Source organism: Arachis duranensis, chromosome 6, assembly GCF_000817695.3.
Source record: "Arachis duranensis cultivar V14167 chromosome 6, aradu.V14167.gnm2.J7QH, whole genome shotgun sequence".
NCBI lineage: Eukaryota > Viridiplantae > Streptophyta > Magnoliopsida > Fabales > Fabaceae > Arachis > Arachis duranensis.
The window spans coordinates 109387252-109409346 of NC_029777.3; the positions used below are offsets into that span (position 1 = coordinate 109387252).

At 31.5% G+C, this 22095-nt stretch overlaps 1 protein-coding gene and 1 pseudogene across 1 annotated transcript; one reads left to right on the top strand and one right to left on the bottom strand.

Moving 5' to 3' along the window:
* The first annotated feature begins 1489 nt into the window (after positions 1-1489).
* On the top strand, positions 1490-6713 carry LOC107495672 (alpha-amylase-like; annotated as a pseudogene).
* Positions 6714-7260: 547 nt separating this feature from the next.
* Positions 7261-12253, bottom strand: LOC107495748 (protein WEAK CHLOROPLAST MOVEMENT UNDER BLUE LIGHT 1). The gene is given in 4 exon segments (XM_052263434.1): positions 7261-8907; positions 8909-9051; positions 9250-11206; positions 12144-12253. Coding segments are annotated over 3 exon segments (3651 nt in total). The 5' UTR covers positions 11176-11206; positions 12144-12253; the 3' UTR covers positions 7261-7325.
* Positions 12254-22095: the final 9842 nt, after the last annotated feature.

A 22095-nucleotide genomic window follows, 5' to 3' on the forward strand; every position in this document is an offset into this window, starting at 1 on the left:
TGGCATCAGCACTAATACGGGAAGATGAGGACGGACAGTATCTTGTCTACTTCACAAGTAAGGTGCTACAAGACCCTGAACTAAGGAATAAAAAATTTGAGAAGTTCGCATACGCCTTAGTTGTAGCATCTAGAAGGCTTCGGCCTTATTTTCAAACTCATACTATGAGAGTTCGGACAAACCAGCCCATGAAGCAAATCCTTCAGAAAACGGATGTTGCGGACAGAATGGTTAAATGAGCTATAAAGTTATTTGAATTCGACTTGAAATACGAAACTCTGATAGCTATCAAAGTCCAATACCTTACCGACTTTGTGGCCGAATATGCAGGAGACCAAGAAGAGGCCACCACATACATATTATATTAATTTAGTCATTAAGATTAAAATATATTTTTAATTTAATTATAAATAGATAATTCATACTGTATATTCAATCACACAATAACAATATTTTAATATTTATTTTTGAGTTATTATTACAACTTTTAACATGACAAAAGAACAAAAAAATGACATTTTTTTATCATTGATTCTTTTATATTTATCGAACATTTTTTTTATTAAATTATTGTATGTATGTAAAAAAAAAAAATTGGCAAATACTTTCATATATTTTCTTTCTATCAGCGATTTTATGAAGAAGAGCTTTTTTTGCTTGTTGTCATTGCAGCTGAACTCAAATTTATAATGAAGCTTATGATGAACTAGGATTTACAAACAGACACAGTTTCAAGAAATAAAGAATTTGCAATCCGATATTTGAGGGAGGACACCAAAATGACATCACTGTTTACGAATATTCAAGGACTATTTTGTCATTTTCATATACGTGGGACACTTAACTATTATATATGCAAGTTAATATGTAAAGTAAGTAGCTTTTGTTGATAAATCATGCTGAAAATTAGACTAAAGACTAATTTAGTTATTAAAAATAAATGTTAAAAATTGATGTATGTATTAATTTTTTTTTTAAAGACTAAAATATCTATTTTTAATATTCTCAAAAGTCAAAAACTGATTTAAATAATTACTTACTTTAATTAAACCTTGAACTTTTAATTTTTGAATTTCTAACTATATCAATTTAATAATCCGTTCGAAATAGAGATATATACTACGTTGCATATATATGTTGAATTGTGGTACGGTGTCCCTATCTTTTACAAATACGTGTGCTATCCTCTTAGCTTTATTAATATTTAATAATCAGCAGCAACATTGTTTGAATTGAGGCCAAAATTAGAGAGTAGAGGCTTCTACTTATCTACTAGCTAATTACTTGTCAAACTTTCAAGTCGTTAAATTTTGACAAAACTTTGGGACATTTTTCTAGACTTGTGCCTAACGTATAACGTACGAGACATAGGACACATTTGCGTTTCTTTGAAAATTCATTGCACCTTATTCTCATCAATGATGCCTATATAAGGCTACATAAACACCCTGTTATTTATTGCCACACACAAAAATAGAAAGAAAAAAAAAATGAAGTCGTCACTACTCTTGTTTTCACTATGCTTCCTATGCCTTTGCATTTCTCTTCTCCCTTCTTTCTCCACCTCTACCATACTATTTCAGGTATATATCTGTCGCCAATATACTTTGTTGAAATTTTAAATGTTATTTGTGAAGAAGTATTACATTAGTTAAATTTAAATTAAATGAATAATAAAATTTCCTTTTCTTTTTTAAGTCGAATTAATTAATAGTACATATATACTTAAATAGAACTGTTATCTTAAAGTTTTGGATAATATATATTAGGTGAGTTCTCTGGTATCTGGATACTGGTGACTAACGGTGGCTATGCTTTGACCCACCAATAATATCATAACATCTGACCCAAAAGACTCTCTAAGAATGAGCGAAACGACGTCACTCAGGAATATGCAATTAAAGAATAAAGATAAACACAGTAACTTCAGAAATTTGCTGGGAAGGTATTTATATAATTTTGCATTCCAAAAATAATTTTTGTTTCTTTTTTAAATAAAAGTCTTGATGTTCCACTGGATAAGAAGCATCACCATGGTGGAGCACTGTACCAGCAGGAAATGAATGCATATGCTCTTTTACTGAAACTCAAAGCACCGTATCTTGGGATTTGGATCCACTGGAAGAAGTAGCGGTTAGAAGTGTCCAAAAGAACCGTGGCAGCTCATCAGCGTCTTCGGCGGATTGATAAGGAAGAAGGGGCGTGTTCTCTTTAGGTCCAAATTTTTATTTGGGCATGTCTTCATGAAGGCCATGACAAAAAATAAAAGTAGTGAGGGTATTTGTGGAAAACAGTGCATTTGTAGATGCAGCGGATGTTCAAAAAGAATTCAGTTGCTAGATTGCAAGTTCCATTGGCTTATTAGAGACGAGAAACAAGTTGAGGAAACCGTGACTTTGGCAGTGGAGAAATATGGAAGGCTTTCAGCCGCGCCTACCTTTGATGATTTTTGGAAGTTGTGGAACCTTTTGAACCAATCTTTTTATTTTTTGTATTTTTTAATTTATTACATTTTTCTCGGATGATTTAGTTAATTGTTTATTATTCTTAACTAATATCCAAAAATTTTACCTTTTTTTACTTTCTTTTATTAGCCAATTTATTATGGTCAATTATGTCAAAGCTTTCTATTTGTACTAAACATGCCACATGTCAACATTATATTGGTTGATCTAATTTAACTAGTCACCTTAGTCATCATAGTCACCGTAAGAGAAAAGTCACCATAGAAGTCACCTATATATTATAGCATGCATCTAACTCATTTAATTATTTAGCGACGTTTTGAAACTGTTGTTAAACTAAATAAAAACTGTCGTTATCTATTATTATTTTAGTAGATAAAAACATTAATATCATTAATTAGTTTAAGAAGAAATAATTGATAGTTTTGTGGATTTATCGTTATAGGGGTTTGTGTGGGCATCAAGTGAGCAAGAAGGAGGATGGTGGAATCATTTGAAGCCATTAGTGGGTGAGATTGCAGCTTCTGGTGCTGAATATGTTTGGCTTCCTCCTCCCTCTAATGCTGATATTAACGGCTCTCAAGGTATATATTATAAATTCTTTATGATTTCTTCAACATAGTTTTTCTTTTTCCCTAATATATTCAGGATGAAACTTTATAATAAAAAATGATATTGATGCTCACTATTTGTAGAAATGAAGTTATATGGGTGTTGGCATCGTAACCTATAAATTACGGACACTTCACTGAATTATTGTGTTTGCGTGTCGGATATATTTTGGACATGACATTTACTGACACTCGTCTGACACGCGTGTCTGCTGTTTCCAACCGTGTCATAATAAAAGATAAAAAAATATTTTTCGGACACACCTAAATAGCATTACGTGTCAGCGTGTCCAATTTTATTCTTAATATATATTCTTAAAATAAATTTAGATATAATATATATTATTATTTATTAAAACAAAAAAATATTTTAAATACTTGATATAATTAAAAAAATATTAAAATAATTAAAAATTTTAATTTTTATTTTAATATTAATAAAATATCAAAATATCATTACAATTTATCTAAAAAATACTTTATATTTTATATGTATGCTTGTTCCCGTATCATGTAAGATTTTGAAAATCGCATATCAGCGTGTCTCGTATTATGTCGTATTTCGTGTCCGTGTCAGTATTCATACACCATAAATCATAACTATATATCATCCAATACAAACTAATCCCACTTTTTTTATAATATTGTTATACACATTTACTAATAAGTAAAAGAAGATATTAATATTATATAATGGACACTTTAATAAATTGCTGCCCTGCCTAACGCGGTTGAAATTAATCAGAACTGCAACTTTGTAAGTCGTGGGGTAGGGTCTTGAGTCTTGACTCAACTCCTTATTTATACATTTGTAAATAAAATTAAAGAAATAGTATTGAGAGTTCATGTCAGAATAAATATCGCCACAACTTAATTAGCCATAGCGTCGCTCATTTACGTAAATATTTCATTAATAATACAATATAATCTTAATATAATTTTCTCTAAATCAGTATAATAATATACTGAGTCTAAGATATTTAATTGTATTTTATATATTTTTATACTTTTAAATTTGTATTTAATTATTATATTCTAACTTAATTTGACTATGTACAAAGTCTTTTTATTCAAGTCAATAATTTTGACTATAAAATTAAATATATCTTCTAATTTTTTAATGCTTGTATTTTTATTCTTAAATTTATAATTTTTAAATTTAATTTGTCAAACATAATATATAAAACTTCTATGATATTCTAATAACTTGATCAACTCTTATTTATTTTTTATTAAACTTTTATTTTTTTACCATTGGTTGTTAACTTGAATAAGTAACTTTATCATTCATGAACATTCTAGTAATAATTTCTAAAAATTTTAATTCAACATTCATCAACTTGTCGATAACCTCAGTTTAATTCCAATTGATTATTATCTCTTTCACAATATAATGATTATTAAGTTGTTAATTATTTTGATATAATATATTTTTTTAGCTAGTTATATAGGTTATTTTATTTATATAAACAAAAAATTAGCCATTAAATTAATTTTTCATATAGAATATACGTTAGAATACAAAATTTACTAATATACACAACTACATGGTAAATATTTTTGGTGTGCACATATATAACATTTTTTAGGTAATTTGAGAGTAATGGTTATTAAAAAATAAAAAACGTCAAACTTTAATTCGGAATTTTTTGTACGGTAAAAATTCAGGCGCAGTCGACCTCACGTGAAATTGATAACTGAGAGTCGCTAGATGAAAATTTAGCCAAATTAATCAAATCATCTAACGACTCCAAACTATCAACTTTATGTGAATTTTTACCTTCTTTTATATTATCAAAACAATATTAGATTGTTTTCAATAAATTCTGAAACTATAAAATAATATGATATATATCGAGAAATTTGTATAATATACATGATATGCTTGATTTGAATTTATATATGTAACAAAAATAGAACACAATTTGAATTTGCAGGTTACTTGCCGAAGAGGCTATATGATCTTGACACATCCAAATATGGGAACAAGGAAGAGTTGAAATCACTGGTTGCTGCATTCAAACAGAGTGGAGTAAAGGCCGTATCCGACATCGTCATCAACCACCGTATGCCGGAGAGATTCGACAGCAATGGAAATAGTATATTCGAAGGCGGCACCCCAGATAGTCGTCTAGATTGGGGTGTGGCCGAAATTTGCAGAGATAATCCTGAATTTCACGGTACAGGTATAATTTTCTAAAAATAAAAATATAATTATTTATGTAGCATTGTCATCATATTTCATAAAATATAACGTACATTTATTATTGAATAGTGAATAAATAGAAATTTACATCTCATTTAACATAAATTGATCACATGTTAACACACAATATAATATGGTAAATTTTATAGTGTCTATTATTATAGTGATTATATAAGTATAGTTGAAATTTAAGTTATATTGATTTTGCACATTTTTTAGTTACTCACAATTATAAATTTTTTATTTTTAATATTTGAGTAGTAGTGGTATTTTTTTAAAATATGGATTATTGAGATGTTATTCTTAAATGTGGAATCGTTTAACTAGATAAGTAAAAATTGGACCGTCCGATTCGTGTTAAAAAAAGTTAAAAAATTTGAAGTACTAAAATCGGACCCTCTGATTTGTGTACTTTCTATAATTTTAAAAAATACCAAAATTTCCAATATTAAGGTGTATCACCACTTTTACTTCAATAACAACAACAATTAGCCTTATGAACTTTTATATATTCAAATTCAAATAACATTACTCGGTTGGTGCAGGTAACCCTGACACAGGAATTGGGTGGGGTCAGGTCCCAGACATAGATCACACAAGTACAAGAGTACAACAAGAACTCTCAGATTGGATGAACTGGCTCAAAACAGAAGTAGGATTCTCAGGTTGGAGATTTGACATGGTTTTAGGATATGCACCGAAATTCACCAAACTCTATATAGACAACACAAAACCAGAATTTTCAGTTTGAGAATTATTTGAAAAAGTGGCCTTGGGAAATGACAACAAGCCCCTTGCAAACCAAGATGCACACAGGGGCAAATTGGTAAATTGGGTGAATGAGGTTGGAAGTGGTGTACTTACATTTGACTTCACAACAAAGATGATTCTTGGTGCTGCTGTTGAAGGTGAGTTATGGAGGTTGAAGGATGGTAATGGAAAACCACCAGGTATGATTGGAACAAAGCCTGAAAGTGCTGTGACATTGGTGGATAATCATGCCACTGGGTCTCAGAAGACATATCCTTTTCCTGAGGATAAGATTATGTTGGGTTATGTTTACATTCTCACTCATCCTGGTCACCCTTCAATTGTAAGTAAACCACCACTTGCATTCTTTCTGATCTTGGGATTGTTTTTTCTTTAACTATGTTTTATATATTGTACATGCAGTTCTACCATGACTATTTTGAACGTCAGAGTGGTATAAAGGATAACATAAAGAGTTTATCAGCCATAAGAAAAAGGAATGGAATCACAGCAACAAGCTCAATAAACATTCTAGCAGCTCAAGCTGATCTTTACATGGCCAACATTGCCAACAAAATCATTGTCAAGATTGGACCAAATGGGAATCTTGGAAACCTTCTTCCATCAAATGCTCAAGTTGTTGCCAATGGACAAGACTATGCTGTGTGGGAATTAAAGTGAAATGCACTTTATACAGATATATGCATATGTATTTTTATTACATTTCTTGTAAAATAAATTGATGACTAGAATAATGACATACATGTCCATTCTTGATGTTCACAAAATAAAAATGAATGAATATCTAAATTTAAAATATATATCTAAATTAGTTTCAATTTTTTTGTTGAAATGACTAAATTAGTCTCTAATTTTAAAAATTACCATCTGAGTCTCCAAAATATTAAGCCGTCAGACAGATTGGGAGAATTAATCTATATTACAAAAAAAAATGATGATAATTTTTTAAAGTTTCAGGACTAATATGATCACTACTCTATCCAAATTTGAAGATTGATGTCAATATTTGTTCTGAAATTTAATGTAAACTTAAAAAAAAAATCACATTTAACCTCTAAACGAATTTAACTTTAACCTCTAGACAAAGGCACATAAAACAAATCCTCAGGATGAATAGGTGTGTAGAATGCAATCCAATCAAAGCAATAACAAACATGTTGAGAAGTATATGGTTATAATTTTTCAAAAGGGAATGAAGAAAAGAAAGATCATGAGATGGTTAAGAATTTATTTATCATGAATCATGATGCAATATCAATAAAAATGATGTTTTCAATAGGGACTACAGTGATGTGACGAATATGATTTTCTTCTTGCAAAGAACATCAAAAACCTTGGAAAAAATGACTTCTTCTTCTTCTTTCCATTTCTTAAATCTGGTGATCCAATTGCACTGTCATAACCCCTTGAACCTGAATCAAAACTGTCCCTGGACATGCTTTTCTGGTGTTCCCCTCTGTCGCGCTCCGACCTCCATCTTCGCAACTCGTATTCCATGCCTAACTTTCCTTCTTTAGCCTTCTCAGCTTTACACATTGCATCCCTTAAAGTTTCTCTTCTAGCAGCAATCTCTGTAGTCACTTCATTCAACTTTTCCAAACTTATCATTTCAGATTCCTTAGCTGCCTCAATTTCAGCATTCGCCGTCGCCATCACTGCCTTGGCTCCCTCTTCAGCCTCATGTGCATGCTTGCTCAGCAAGTAATACTCCTCCAAAGAAAGCGTCACTACCTCCGCCGACGAATCTGCTTCTTGGCTGCTTTGAACTAATTCACTCTCCTTCAATGCATTGATTGCCGCCATTGCGCATCTCTCGGAAGTCTTGGCAGCCTCAATCTCCTTTAGAACTTCAAGTAATCTGCTCTGCATTGCGCTCGCTGCCGCCTTCGCTTGCTCGGCCTCCTCCTTCGCTCGCTGCAGCTCTTCGCGAGCTGCTTGACTCAGTGAGTTGGCTTCTTTAGCCTCTTCAGCAGCTTCTCGTACTTTCTGCGGAATTCTAGCTTCCCTTTCTTTCATCTGAAGCAGAAGCTTTTCTGTTCTGCTTTTCTCTACTTCAGCTTCTAGAGATTTCGCAGTGATTGAGGCCATTTCCTCTTTTTGCCGAATCGATGCAAGGTTCAATTTCTCTTCTTCAAGTTCGGTTTTCAACGCCGCTGCGGCTTCCTTTAAGTTACTAACCTCAGCAGTTGCTTTTTCTATATTACTTTTCACTTCCGCAAGTTCCTTCTTCGCAGATTCAACGGCTTCTTTTATTTCATTGTGTATCTTCGTCCTCAAAGGCCACAGTTCTTCACGTTCGGCACTTCCGTCTTGCCTCGACTGTGCTTCTGTATAAGCATTCATTTCATCTTTCAGATCCGTCAGCAAAGTCGAGGCCGTGTCCAATTTAGACTTAAGATCTTTAGCAGCTAAGATTTTCTGGTTTATTCTTTGAAGTTCTTCCTCGGAGTGTTTAAGATCTTTTTCCCAATTGAGAGAGTCCTGATCCCTAGCCATAACCGATTCCATCCGATGTTCTTCGGCTTCCATGTGCGCTGCATGTGCTGCTTCCATCGATTCCTTTATAGCAAGCAACTCAATGGTTAATTCTTCCACAGTCTTCTCAACCTGTTTGGACGAAGTAATTGCTTCTTCCGATTTCTGAATAGCTTCCTCTTTTTCAACAACTAAGGAAGCGTATTCCTTACGCAACGCGTCCAGCTCCTCTTTAACCGATGTTAGCTCTGTAACTGCCGCAGTGTACCTGGCCTTTGCGACCTCAAGCTGTGCCTTGGCCGCCACGCTCGAGTCCTCGGCGATACCTTGCTCCATCTCTTCCACTCTGAGCTTTGCGAGTTCGGAATCCTGTCTTGCCTTTCAGCTCTTCTATTAGTCTCTTGGTGGTGTCCAGCTCCTGAAGTACTTCTTGTTTCGCTTTCTCTGCTGCCTCTGATTTCTTTTTGTATATTGGGATCTCCTGCTGCACTTTCTCCAGTTCTTGTTCTACGTCCTTTCGTCTCTGCATCATACAATGTGCCAAAATTAACATCCACTGAATATATCATAACATTTGGGTGGAAACTCAGATGGTTTGACTGATTTGACTAAATTTTCATAAAATGGCTCTCAGTTATCAACTTCACGTGAACTCGACTGCACATGAGTTTCCACCTAACATTTTTTATTTGTGTTGTAATTATTTTTTAAATTTTAATACCTCTACGGTCTGTTTCTTATGAGCCTTCCAATCCACAATTCCTCCGAACTTGGAAACAGCTTCCTTTACAGATTCGAAGGGAGCTGCCGTGTCGATGAAGCCTCTATTCTCAGCATTTTTCTTGGAACTTGAAGGCGAGCCGGTTGGTATATGAGCAACATCAGCCCTTTTTCGAGCCGTTGAGTTCATCTTTCGTCTTCTATTCTCCTTCAGCATCTGCAACAGTTTTATTTCCGGTGCCGATGTAGACCGTTTTATCAAGTCATTTGCATCCGTAATGGAAGAAGTTTTAACGGCAGAACCACCTTGATTACTATCATAGAAATCTTCCGGTTCAGAATCAGCATTCATGGTATCCATAGCATTACAAGAATTTGAACTCGTCAGTGTTGAATTTTCCTTGCTAAAATCAGTAACTATGATTTGAGGCAATGATAACATAACTTCTTTGGTACTGTCATCATGGAACTCTTTTGTTTCAGGATTAGAAGCCGGAATCTCCGTTTGATCATCGATAGTAGTGACACTAGATTCATCATTGTTAATATTCTTCTGCCTCTCAAGGATCTCTTCAGAATTTGCTGTTTCTGTAGAAGCTGAATTCTCTTGTTCTATGATTTGACCATCATTCGAATTATCGGTATTAACATTCTTCTGCTGCTCAAAGATCTCTTCAGAGCCTGGATTTTCTGTAGAAGCTGAATTATCTTGCTCTATGATTTGATCATCTTTTGAATCTTCATCATTAACATTATTCTGCTGCTCAAGGATCTCTTCAGAACCTGTATTTTCTGTAGAAGCTGAATTTTGTTCTATGATTTGATCATCTTTTGAATCTTCATCATTAACATTCTTCTGCTGCTCAGGGATCTCTTCAGAACCTGTCTTTTCTGTAGAAGCTGAATTTTGTTCTATGATTTGATCATCTTTTGAATCTTCATCATTAACATTCTCCTGCTTCTCAAGAATCTCTTCAGAATCTGCAATCGCCGTAGAAGCTGAATTATCTTGTTCTATGATTTGATCATCATTTGGATCATCATTAGTAACATTCTCCTGCTTCTCAAGGATCTGTTCAGAATCTGCATTTTCTGCAGAGGCTGAATTATCTTGTTCTATGATTTGATTATCTTTTGAGTCTTCATCATTAACATTCGTTTGCCTCTCAAGGATCTCCTCAGAATCTGCATTCGCTGTAGAAGCTGAATTATCTTGTTCTAACGTTTGATGATCATTTGAATCATCATTATTAACATTCTCCTGCTTCTCAAGGATCTCTTCAGAATCTGCATTTGCTGTAGAAGCAGAACTATCTTGTTCTATGATTTGATCATCATTATTAACATCCTCCTGCTTCTCAAGGATCTCTTCAGAATTTGCATTCTCCATAGAAGCTGAATTTTCTTGTTCCATGATTTGGTCATCATTATTAACAATCTCCTGCTTCTCAAGGATCTCTTCAGAATCTGCATTCGCTGTAGAAGCTGAATCATCTTGTTCTGTGATTTGGACATCATTTGAATCATCAGTCTCAACATTCTTCTGCTGCTCAAGGATCTCTTCAGAATCTACATTCTCTGTAGAACCTGAATTATCTTGTTCTATAATTTGATCATCATTTGATCCTGCTGTGTGAAGCTTAGTATCATCCAGCGGCGATGATGCCGAGTCATCTGTGGGAGGATTTTCAATTTCTTCAACAATAATTGGACTACCAGAAGAAGCATTAGGCAGCATTGCTGATTCGGTTAATTCCTCGGCTGTTGTCTCCGGCAAACGAGTCTCGGATTCTTCTCTACTATCACTAACAGTGGATTCATTTACATGTGAAGTTTCACCAGGGGTTTCTACATTTTGCTGCTTTTGCTCATTAGCACTTTCTGAAGAGGATTCTGATGAGGGTAGATTCTCCTCAACACCCTCCATTCTTATCAACTCTTGGAACTGCAAAAGCTACCTGAAACACAAGATGCAAAGAAACTCAATCAATGAAAAACAAAATTAAGAACAAAAACGATTTCTTATTGCCCAAAATAGGGACCTGATTGAAAAAGTTCTCTAAAGACAATACTTTTAGATCAATCAAACCATATCATTTTTCTTTTAGAATTCATCATATCTATTGGGAAGTTAAATTAGATCAAGGGTTATGCAAATTGCCCTAAAGCACTAAAATCATGATATTTGTTAAGCCTTCACATTGTTCTTTGCACACAGAGACATACATTATTTAGAATTCTAGTCTTCCTAAATAGAATTACCAATATAAAAAACAGAACAAAATTGAGACCTATATATTACACCATCTGCATTCTGTAGCAGCTAACCTTGTGGAGGCAAATATCTCAGCCTTTAACATTTGAAGATCATTGTGGTTGCCGGGCAATCGAATTGGCAATCGAAAAGCCCGCGAATTCTCAATTGATTTGTTGAAAAATTCTGGTGATATATATAGTTATAATGAAGGTTGGCAAAGGCAATAACAAATATTTCTTAATCCTATAATCTTAATGCCATGCAGTTAGGCAAAGATATGTTCCAATCCCAGCTACAATTGATATAGATAACTGCTATAATCCAAAGGTTTTGCAAGATGGAAAAGAAAAAGAAGTGATGATCATAACAAATTAAAGATGAATATACAAGGACTTGATTAAAAGTCAATACTAAAATTTTGCCACATTATCTTGATCGACATGCAAAGAGGGTATACAGCAGACAGGGAGACCAATTCAATCTCCAAGGAAGAATTGGCAAACAACCAAGAACATAAACCAGATATTAAGCTACAATAATTTGGGGTGTTGAAAAAATGTAGGAAAATAGAAAAAAAGATAAAAAAAAATTAAAAAAAAATTATGCATAGGGGGAGAGAGAGAGAGAGAGAAACATACCTTGATTAAAGCAGAAACCAAAGTGATGATTGAGAGTTGAAGAGATATTAAAGATCACTGAAAAGTTTCTGAGGAGGAAAATACATCAAACAATGAAAAAAAATTCAAAATTAGCTTCAGGGAGGAAAAAGTATGAAGCTAAATTTAGTAATTAAGAAAATAAAAGCAAAATGAAAATAAAATAAAATGTGAAGAGTTAAAAGGTTTGCACAGTTAGTGCAGCTAAGCCTACCTTGTAACACAAACAAATAAACCAATAGTAATAATAATATTATTAATATTTCTCTTTCTGTTTTCTGAAATACTACTAAATTTTAAAGGTGGCAAAAATATTATTTAAAAAAAATAAAAATACTTTTTGCATGTTAAAAATCAATTTAATCTATTATGTATTTATATATAAATATATATTATTTAATTTATTGTTAATATATATTTATATTTTAACTTATTTTATATGAATAACTAATTTAATAATTAATTATTGTTGTGTATGTAGCATAATTGTAAAAGATTTAGAAAATTGATGCTATGTGATTTGATTTCTTCATGTTCTAAGAAAAGGTCACATGACACTTGGATGATGATGGCTATAAGCCTATAATAGTGCATCTACACACATACACCAATGTAACTAATTTATTGTTAGGGTTACTAAATCTAAATACATCTATGTTGACGCAAGTTTGATTGTCTTATAGTTTATCTTACAGCAAAATCTACCAGCAGCCAGATCAGAATTATTGAGTTAGTTCACCTTTTTAATTTTTGATCTGTTATCTTATAGTTTATTTTTTATTGTGCATTATGAGTCATAATTTAATTTTATTTGTTTTTATTTTAATTTTGTAACGGACAATCTTAATAATTATTATTCTGACTTAATAATCAACAGTTATAACATCAATTCTATTTTTCAATTCTATGTCTATAAAAGACACCTATTTCTATATCTCAAAAATATTAGATAATAAATTTTACAAGTTTTATTTTATATCTAATATTTTATATTAATAAAATTATTATATACTTTTTAAATACTTATCAAAGTACCTTTTACTGCAAGTACTCATCTTCCGTATTTTTCATTCACACAATAACTATTGACGTTTATCGAAGTCGATAAATTAATTTTCTGCTCTATTAAAGTTCAAAATATTTAAATTACCTTTAAATTCTTGAATCAATTTTTCGATAATTTCTACATTAATTTAACAATTTAAAAATTGAAATAACAAAAAAAAATAGTCCTGACTTTTGTTACATTTTTATTTTTTGTCGATGATTCAAAATTCCAAAGCATATACGTCAAATTACTAAAAAATTTGAATAAATCAATATCATCTATGATTTCTATAATTTTAGCTCTTTAATTTTTTGGTCATGCTGTGTATAATTGTTATCGTAGCTTTTTAAAGTTAAATCTTTAAATCTATGATGTTAATTAATTATATTCATAACATAAATACAAAAATGATAAATATATAAATATTTAGTAACAAAAAAAATTAATAAAAAATAATCAAAAATTTTTTTAAAAAAATTGAAATGGTGATCAAACATTATTAAAATATAAATTAAAAAATTATTAAAATTATTATTAAGTGTTTATTTTTTTACTTCTAATTGTTTATTTGATGAATTTTTTTTATTTTTTTTTTTGGTCAGGATTTATTTGATGAATTTAATTTAGGGTGCATGAAAGAAAATTAGTTTTTTATTAGGCCAAAGCTAATCAAGCCCAATCTGCTTTTGAATAAATTAACCCTTATGCAAAAATCATTTCGTATCAAGTGGCTGAATTTTAAAAAAATAGTAAAATTAATTGGCCCATGAAATTAATACAAAGCCCAAGTCAACATATCCTTTGGTCCAACATCTTTCTTGATCCAAAATAGAAGAAGAAAGAAGGAAATGGATCAATCACTCTTTGGTTACTAGAACTCAAATTTCAATTCAATTAATTTCTCTTTTAGCAACTGTAACTCCCAATTCAATTCAATTTAATTTGTATTGAAAGCTTTTATCAAAGGCTCTTCTTTTCTCTCTCTCCTCTCTCCTTCGATCACTTCTATTATCAAAAAGGAAGATAGAAGAAAAATAAAGCCTCAGAGAAAAGGCTATGAAAAAAGGCTAAGAAAGATATTTTTTATAAAAAGAAAGATTTGAAAAAAGACTTCAAGATTTTGTTGTCAAGAAAAGGAAATGATCGGTCTCGGTTAGGAAGCAAATCTACCTTAGTAAAAACTTATTTCCATTTTTTGTTCCACCAAGAAGAAGATAGCTTCTAAATCTCAGGTAGGGAAGAAGCAAAAATAGAAAACTTGAAGTTGTCCTGAGTTAGAAGTTCATCAATGGTCAAAATTAAATCTTGGGGTCAAAGTCAATATCAATGGCCAAGATTGAAGAAGATGTATAAAAAAGGATGAGAGCGGTACATGCAAGTAGATTTGGGTTCCCTCTCTTTCTCTCCTCTCTGTTCGAACTGCTGCTACTCCAAGGTTGGAGAAGAAGTTGCTAGGTTGGCTGAACCAGTTTCAACCTTGAAAGCTTCCCCTTCTATATTAAGGGTGAACAATCAAGGGTTGAGATCAAGGAGAAAAAGTGTAAAGCACAGAGTTCTCATAGCTATCCGAGCTTCCTGAGTTCTTCTCCTTCAATGGTGCTCATTTTGTTTTCTTTTTATTAGTTTTGTCTGTCTGAGTCTCATAGTGAAAAAGGCAAACATGGTGAGGTTTGTAAGAAAAAACCAATGAGAGAAAAAAGGCAATGATCAAAATTAGAAAAAAAGTTATAGATGTTTCAGAGTTTCTTTGTACATCTTTCTATTGTGTTTCGTGATCCTGTGGAGATTCTCTTGCAAGTTGGGTTAGTACTTTGCTGTTGAAAGTTAGATTGAGGTCTAGTCAAGTTCAGATTGGAGGTAGAATCTGGATTTATCCCAGATAGGAATGGGTAGTTTCTAAGGAGAAATTGATGTTTGTAATGTGAAAATATAGTGAAATTTTATCATTGTTGTGATGAAGACTGAATATAGGCTACATTGCACCTAGTAGCTGAATCAGGGTGTATCTAAAAAAAATCTCCTGAAATTCCATTAAAAAATTAAAAATTAATATTCAATAAAAAAAAAAGACTAAGATTCAACCCTATTATCTTAGCCACTTATTACCATCAAGTCACAACTCCAAGTTGTCTTCCACGGTTAATTTTCATGGTGTTCCTGAAGTGAATAGAAGCTTTTAGCGCGACAATGGAGGTGAAGAGGAGCCATCTTTGCCGGAATTCCTCTGCCTTAATGTTCACCGGACATTCGATGAAACTCCGGTTTTCGAGTTTAGAAGAAAAAAAAGGAGTCCAAGCAGATCAAGAAGAGTTGCCTCTTGACGGTTCAGTAAGAGGTAACTTCCACCAAATAGTTCCTTGCAAGACATTAAGAAGCTGGTGATGATAGCTTTAAGGATATGTGTATGCGTCAAACAAAACCTTCTATCACAAGTACATGGAAAATAATGCAACTAACTCATCAAATATATATATATATCCTCTCTTCATATATATAACATTTCAAAAATCAAATCAATGTTGGTTACTTGGTCATAGTAATTAATTAAATTTAAGATCACTACTCACACGTGAAAATATTTTTATGTGATTAATATATAATTAAAAATTATTTAATATAATACGTATTTATATCTTAATTATTATTTTTTTATAAAGATATATTTAGCTGAATAATAACTAAATTTAAATATTTTAAGGTCCAGTTTGGGTAAACAACTTAATTAAGTTTCTTTTGAAAAATAGCTTAAACAATAAATAATTATATTAAAAGTAGCTTATAAATAAGTTATTTTGTATTTGAATTTTTAGTTTTAAAAATGCTTATTTTATAAAAATATGGTAAAAAGTAGTAGTATTAAGAGAGAAGTCATTTTTTTTAACTTCTCAATAAGTCTCTAAATAGCTTCTTAGAAAGCCGTAATTTGATTTTGAAAATTGCACTAGACATTAATACTACTATTTTTCATAAGTCAAAAGTTAAAAAAAAATTACTTTTAAAACTTTTCAAATGGGCCCTAAGTGAACCAAAGAATAAGTTTTAATCTTAATATTCCTTTGGCTAGAGATGAAATAGAAAGAAAATAAGCAACAATTATTTCTCAAGATTTAAAAAATAAGTTCATCATTCACTATATTTTAAGATAGTTTCAAATTATTAATTTTCAGAAAAAAAAAATTAGTGCGATCAAATACTTAATTATAGTTCTTCTTTTTAGAAAAATAAATTAAGATAATGTTGTTTATCATGCATTAATTATTGCTAGGGTCATGTGTTACCTCGAATAAAATAAGAATTAAGTATTTTTTTATTCCTAAAATTTGAGGTCAAAATCAAAATCGTTCTCGATTTCTTTTTCTTATTAAAATCATCCTTAACATTACAAAATATTATAAAATTGTTTTTTTATCCATAAATAATAATTTTCAGACAATTTTACCCTAAAACAAAAATAAAAAAATCTTTTCCATTCTCACTCCTAACACCTTCTGCATCATCAGTCATCACGACTACCATCACCACACCATTCTTTATCCATCCATCAATCTAAACACATCACAACATCACCTTTTCATCCAAATAACACCAACAATAGTAATAGCAACTTAATTTTAAAGTGAAAATAGAGAAAAAAAATTTGGCAGTAACAATTCAATGATAACAACTCAGAAGTTATATTTTTTATTCCATCTCTATTAAATTACCAATAATGCTATAACACAATATAATATTTAAAAAATTATCATTTAAATTGTAATTTAGACATACACATGTTATTAGGGGTAATGTAGACCATCAATTGAAAGTAGAGAAGAGAGGCGTGTGCGGCCAGAGGCTCAAAATTTTATTTTAATTTAAAGATCTCAGAACAAAAAATAATAAAAACACTGATGTATATGTTCTTCAAAAATAAAAATGAAAAATTGGAAGAACAAAATGAGAACATCGAACAAGAATAGACAGCAAGGAAAGAAAATAGGAACAGAAAGACGGTGGAGTAGGAGACCCAACTCGAGATTCAACTTCAAAATGAGATCTTTGGACTTAACACTGGAGTAGGAGACCTAAATCGGTAGCTTCAGATGAAACGACGCTGTTGAGGTCAATGCCAACATGGTTGTCGTTGAGTTCTAAGGAGGAAGGCGAGATGAGGAAGGCGAGGCTAACACTAATGGAGGAAGGGTTGAAGTTGGTGATGGAGAGAGAGAGAGAGAGAATTTGAAGAAGGAGGCAGAAAGCGGAGGTGGTAAGATGGCGAAAAGGGAGAGAAGAAGAATTTTGGAAAGGGATGGGGGAGGAAGAGTCCCAAGAGAGAGTGGTGGGTGAAAAGGGAAGAAAGTGAAGATTTATCCAGAAGAATGTGGGTTTAATTTTGTTTTTTAATATTATTTTTATTATTGTTAAGGATAATTTAGTTAAAAAATTAAAATTGAGGTAAAAAAAGACGAATGTTTAGTAATGTTGAGAATGATTTTAATAATAAAAAAATATTGGGGACGAATTTGATTTTCACCCCAAACCTTAGGGATGAAAAAAGTACTTAACCCATAAAATAATATAGAATCCCACTAGGGAGCCAATTGGGTATTTGTACAATATGTACAATGGGCTGCTTATTTAGCCCAATATGAATTAAAAATGAAAATTATCCACGAAATAATAAATTTAAAAACTCTTATTCAGTTATTTCACATCAAAATTCAAATTTCAAATTCTCCAATTTCAAATTTTAAATTTTTAAAATATCCAGTTAGTTATTTCAAAAAAATAACCATCTAAAATCCTCCAATACTCTCTTCTTTTTCAACCGGCGGCCACCCCACGTTCATCAATAATCATCCCATTTCACCGTCGCTACTTAGCTTGCCACACGCCACTCACTCTTAATAAAAATAACCATCTACTTAAGGATAAAAATAATTATCCGCATAGCTAATGAATTGAACTAAACTCAATCCAATCAAAATAATCATCTACATGAAAATAAAATAACCATCCACATACCTACTAAAATGACCATCCTAAATTCACCATTAAAATAGAAGAAGATGAATAAACAGAAGAAACTATTATTGTGGTGAAACATAATTTTGAAGGACTAGTCATGACAAAAGCGGCACTATTGTGAAGCATAGGGCTCAAATCGTGAAAGAAGCTAACCATGCTTGGATCCGAAAAAGGAGAAGAGCATGGTGGTATCATCGGTGAGAAGATGTTTGAAGGAATGGGAGAAAGTGAAGCCGGTTCGGAAGAGAGGCACAAAAACAGCGACAACAACGTTAGGCTGAGCGTCGGAGGTGAGGACGGTGTCGGTGGGAGGATGCAGCGGCCTCGCCGGCGAGAAATTGAGGTGAGAACCGGAGAAGATGACGGTGAGTTTTGGACGTGTAATGTAACACCCTAACTTTCAGCACGTCATGATCGTACCAAAAGTAAGGCGTTACTGACCTGTTTTTTGTATTTAATATTTAATATTGAGCCTTTAGTTCGATTTTGCGTTTCAATTTTTAAGAAAAAACCGAAAAGTTTTGTTTCTATTAATTAAAATCATATATCAAAGATCTCCAAGCAATACTAGTCACATAGTTAGTAAGAATAATAAATATCATACAAAAGAATTCAAATAAAACTCAGATACAACTCCTATCCCTCTGTATAAAATAAAATGTTAACTAACAAAGGCGCGCGAGGGAATTCTAGGAAAGCGACTCAACACATAAACTTAATTCAAATAAGACTAATAATCGCTCGCAGCTTCAAACTGAGTCTTCGAACCTGTGACACTAAAAGGGTGGAAGATTTTGGGGTGAGAACAACCCACGAGTTCTCAGTAGAAAATGGGAATGCCATAAGAGTAATGAAATAATATGCAAATAATTAACTTTATTCAATAAAACTGTATTTTTATCAAACCTTTTGAAAATACTTTTTATTATTATTTTATATAATTAATTACCTTCTTTAAATTTCCGAACTTAAGTCAAATCTCAATCATAACCTCAGTTATTAATCACCTCAATACATAAACTAATAGCACAGGAAACAAATCAACACACAAGCAAATAGCAATAAGACAAACAGCACAATCACAGAGAGACAAGATAAGTAAACACAATCAAATGCAAATGTGCAAACAATGATGATGCATATCTAGTCCTATCGCAGGTAATGAGCTCATTTGTCGGTTTCGACCCGCACCTGACGCAATCCGACTCGCAAGTCAGATAAGGCATTCCAGTGACATAACCTCTGCAAGTTTCTACTTCTTGCAGGCGCTGATTCTCCAGCTAAAGCATGTGCCACTTTCTCCTGGAAGTCATTCCATACACACGGGCATCCCCGCACAATCATTCACACATAAAGCCCATGGCCTCCAGTGAGCATTACGTATCGCCATCCTCACTGAGCCGTCTCTATTGTGTCAAGTGAGCGTTACGTATCGTCATCCTCACTAGACACTTGGCACTAAGGTCCAACAACACTCAATATCTTTTCGGTCACTGCTCTCTGCTCTTCTATGGCAGAGATCCCTTTACTTAATAAATCGGATTCAAGTCATTTTTTATTTATAACCAACATCACTCTTTATAACCTTTTCCAAGCCTCCGAAACTACTTTATTTACAAAAAGTTCTTCTTTCATACAAAAATCAGTTCTTACTTAACCATGATTTTTCTAAACCAACTTCAACACCATTTCAGATTTAAACCTCTTTCAAAAGACTAAGAATCATTTTTTATAAATCAATAAAACTCATTCCCACGATCTCAAATAATTTCAAATGCGGATTTATTTTCAATATCAAAGTAACCCCAAATCAAGAAAAGAAAATCAGTTTACATAATATTCAATTAAACTGACTTTCCAACCCAATAATCAGAATTTTCAGCCACAACCAACCAATTCAGCATAATCTCATAAATTAAAATTTTAAATAATTCTATCAAAATCAGAAAACCAACATCAATCATAGCCTCAATTCAACCCGTTGCAATTCAATTTCATCAATTAACCACTCACAACAACAAAACTAGTTACGATACATTTATAAATTATTTGCACTTATTCATTAAACTTTAATGACATTCATAAATTAAAACGATTAATTTTAAAATAAAATCATCTACTTCCGTACGAAATCAAAACAACAGAAGTTTTAAAAAAACTTTTTGATCGAACTACTGAAGAAGAAAATATCAAAAATTGTCTGTGACTTCTAAAACTCCAATGGACTGAACTAAAGGAGAAGGAGAGTTACGTCACCGCCAACTTCTACCAAACAAAAATAACGCCAACACGTAAAAAAAAAAGATACAAACATTTTTATCGAATTAAATTTTTTATTAAAATTACGAATCTTAAGAAATTGGAACTGGAAACTCATGGTTTCTATAGAAGCTCACACTCTCTCTCTCGGCCTTTCTTTCTTCTTTTTTCCAAGTTCAATCCGGCGGTGAAAGCAAAGAAATGAAAATGATAAGGCTGATAGAAATAAATGGATAATTTGTGGTGGCTAATGCTTCATTAGATGTCATTGATTAATAGTTAAAAGTGGCATATATAACAATTATATGTATGTATATATGCACAAAAACACATAAGTCACGCTTCTAATTCTTTCATTTGGTTATATATATAAAGGGAGCATGTGTCATGTTATAAATAAGTAACAATATAATATTGTAATAATATAATACAAGCCATGTTTGGCTTCATGTTTTCTTAATGGCTTCGGCACATAGTAGGAATGAATTTAAATATTAATTTTAATTTTTAAATTTTAAAATGTGAAATTAAATAATTAATTAATGATCTAATTTTTAATTTTAATTTTTTTTTAATTTATTAAACACATTGTATACAATTATTATTGGTTCTCAATACTTTTTCAATAATATATAGATAATGCTTGATGATCTAGCTTGAAAAGGGATCATGTTGTGTTTGTATTAGTTAATTAATAATGCTTAAGCTAATAATAATAATGTGTTTTACTCTTATTAACAATATTCCATATTATAAGGTCATAATAATTGGTTGTTGGAGAAACCAAATGACGAAAATGAGAGAATGGGCTAGTTGTCTCTTTGCTAGTCATTAGTCAATTTGCACATTTTAGTAATGTGCATCCATACGCAATCTTGCAATGTCGTTACATAATTTTACCTTTTCAAAAATCGAAGCTTCTTGGAGATCAAAAAATGGGGGCAGTAGCTTTCTCATTATTATATAATATTCCTAATCTACATGCTAATTTGTTACTAAGGAATTCATTGATTTAATTTAATCGACAATTCATTCTTTCTGCTCCCATAAAAGAGAAGAGTAGGATTTTTTTTCAATATTTTTTTATTCAGCAAGTATATGACTAATTTATTATAGATTAAATTTTTATTTAAGAATTTGTGGTTAGTCAATTTATCATTATATATATAAAATAAAATTTAAATCTCAAATATTTATTTAAACGAATAAATAAACTAATCATTCAATCGACTTAAATCAGTGGTAGAGTTTTTATTTATTAGTATATATTTCAGCTTTTTTAATATATTGTCTTCAACTATTTATTAATTAACAAAGTCGTCTTTCACCTTTTTCTATCGGTAAGTTGGTCAATATTTTACAAAATATTTCAAAAATCTCTTTAATAATAAAGTACTAGTATTAATAATAACAAATATATTATGCAATATTACCAAATATTAAAACAAAAAATACTTTTAAACTAATATACTTTGAATTAGAGATATATATATTTATGTTATTTTTTTAATTACTTTCATGTACTATTTTTGAATTATAGATATACTATGGCGGGTTTGTGCTATCTTCATTCTTCACAAACTTCTTAATTTGGAGTGGTTCTTGTAGTTCTCTTGTCTT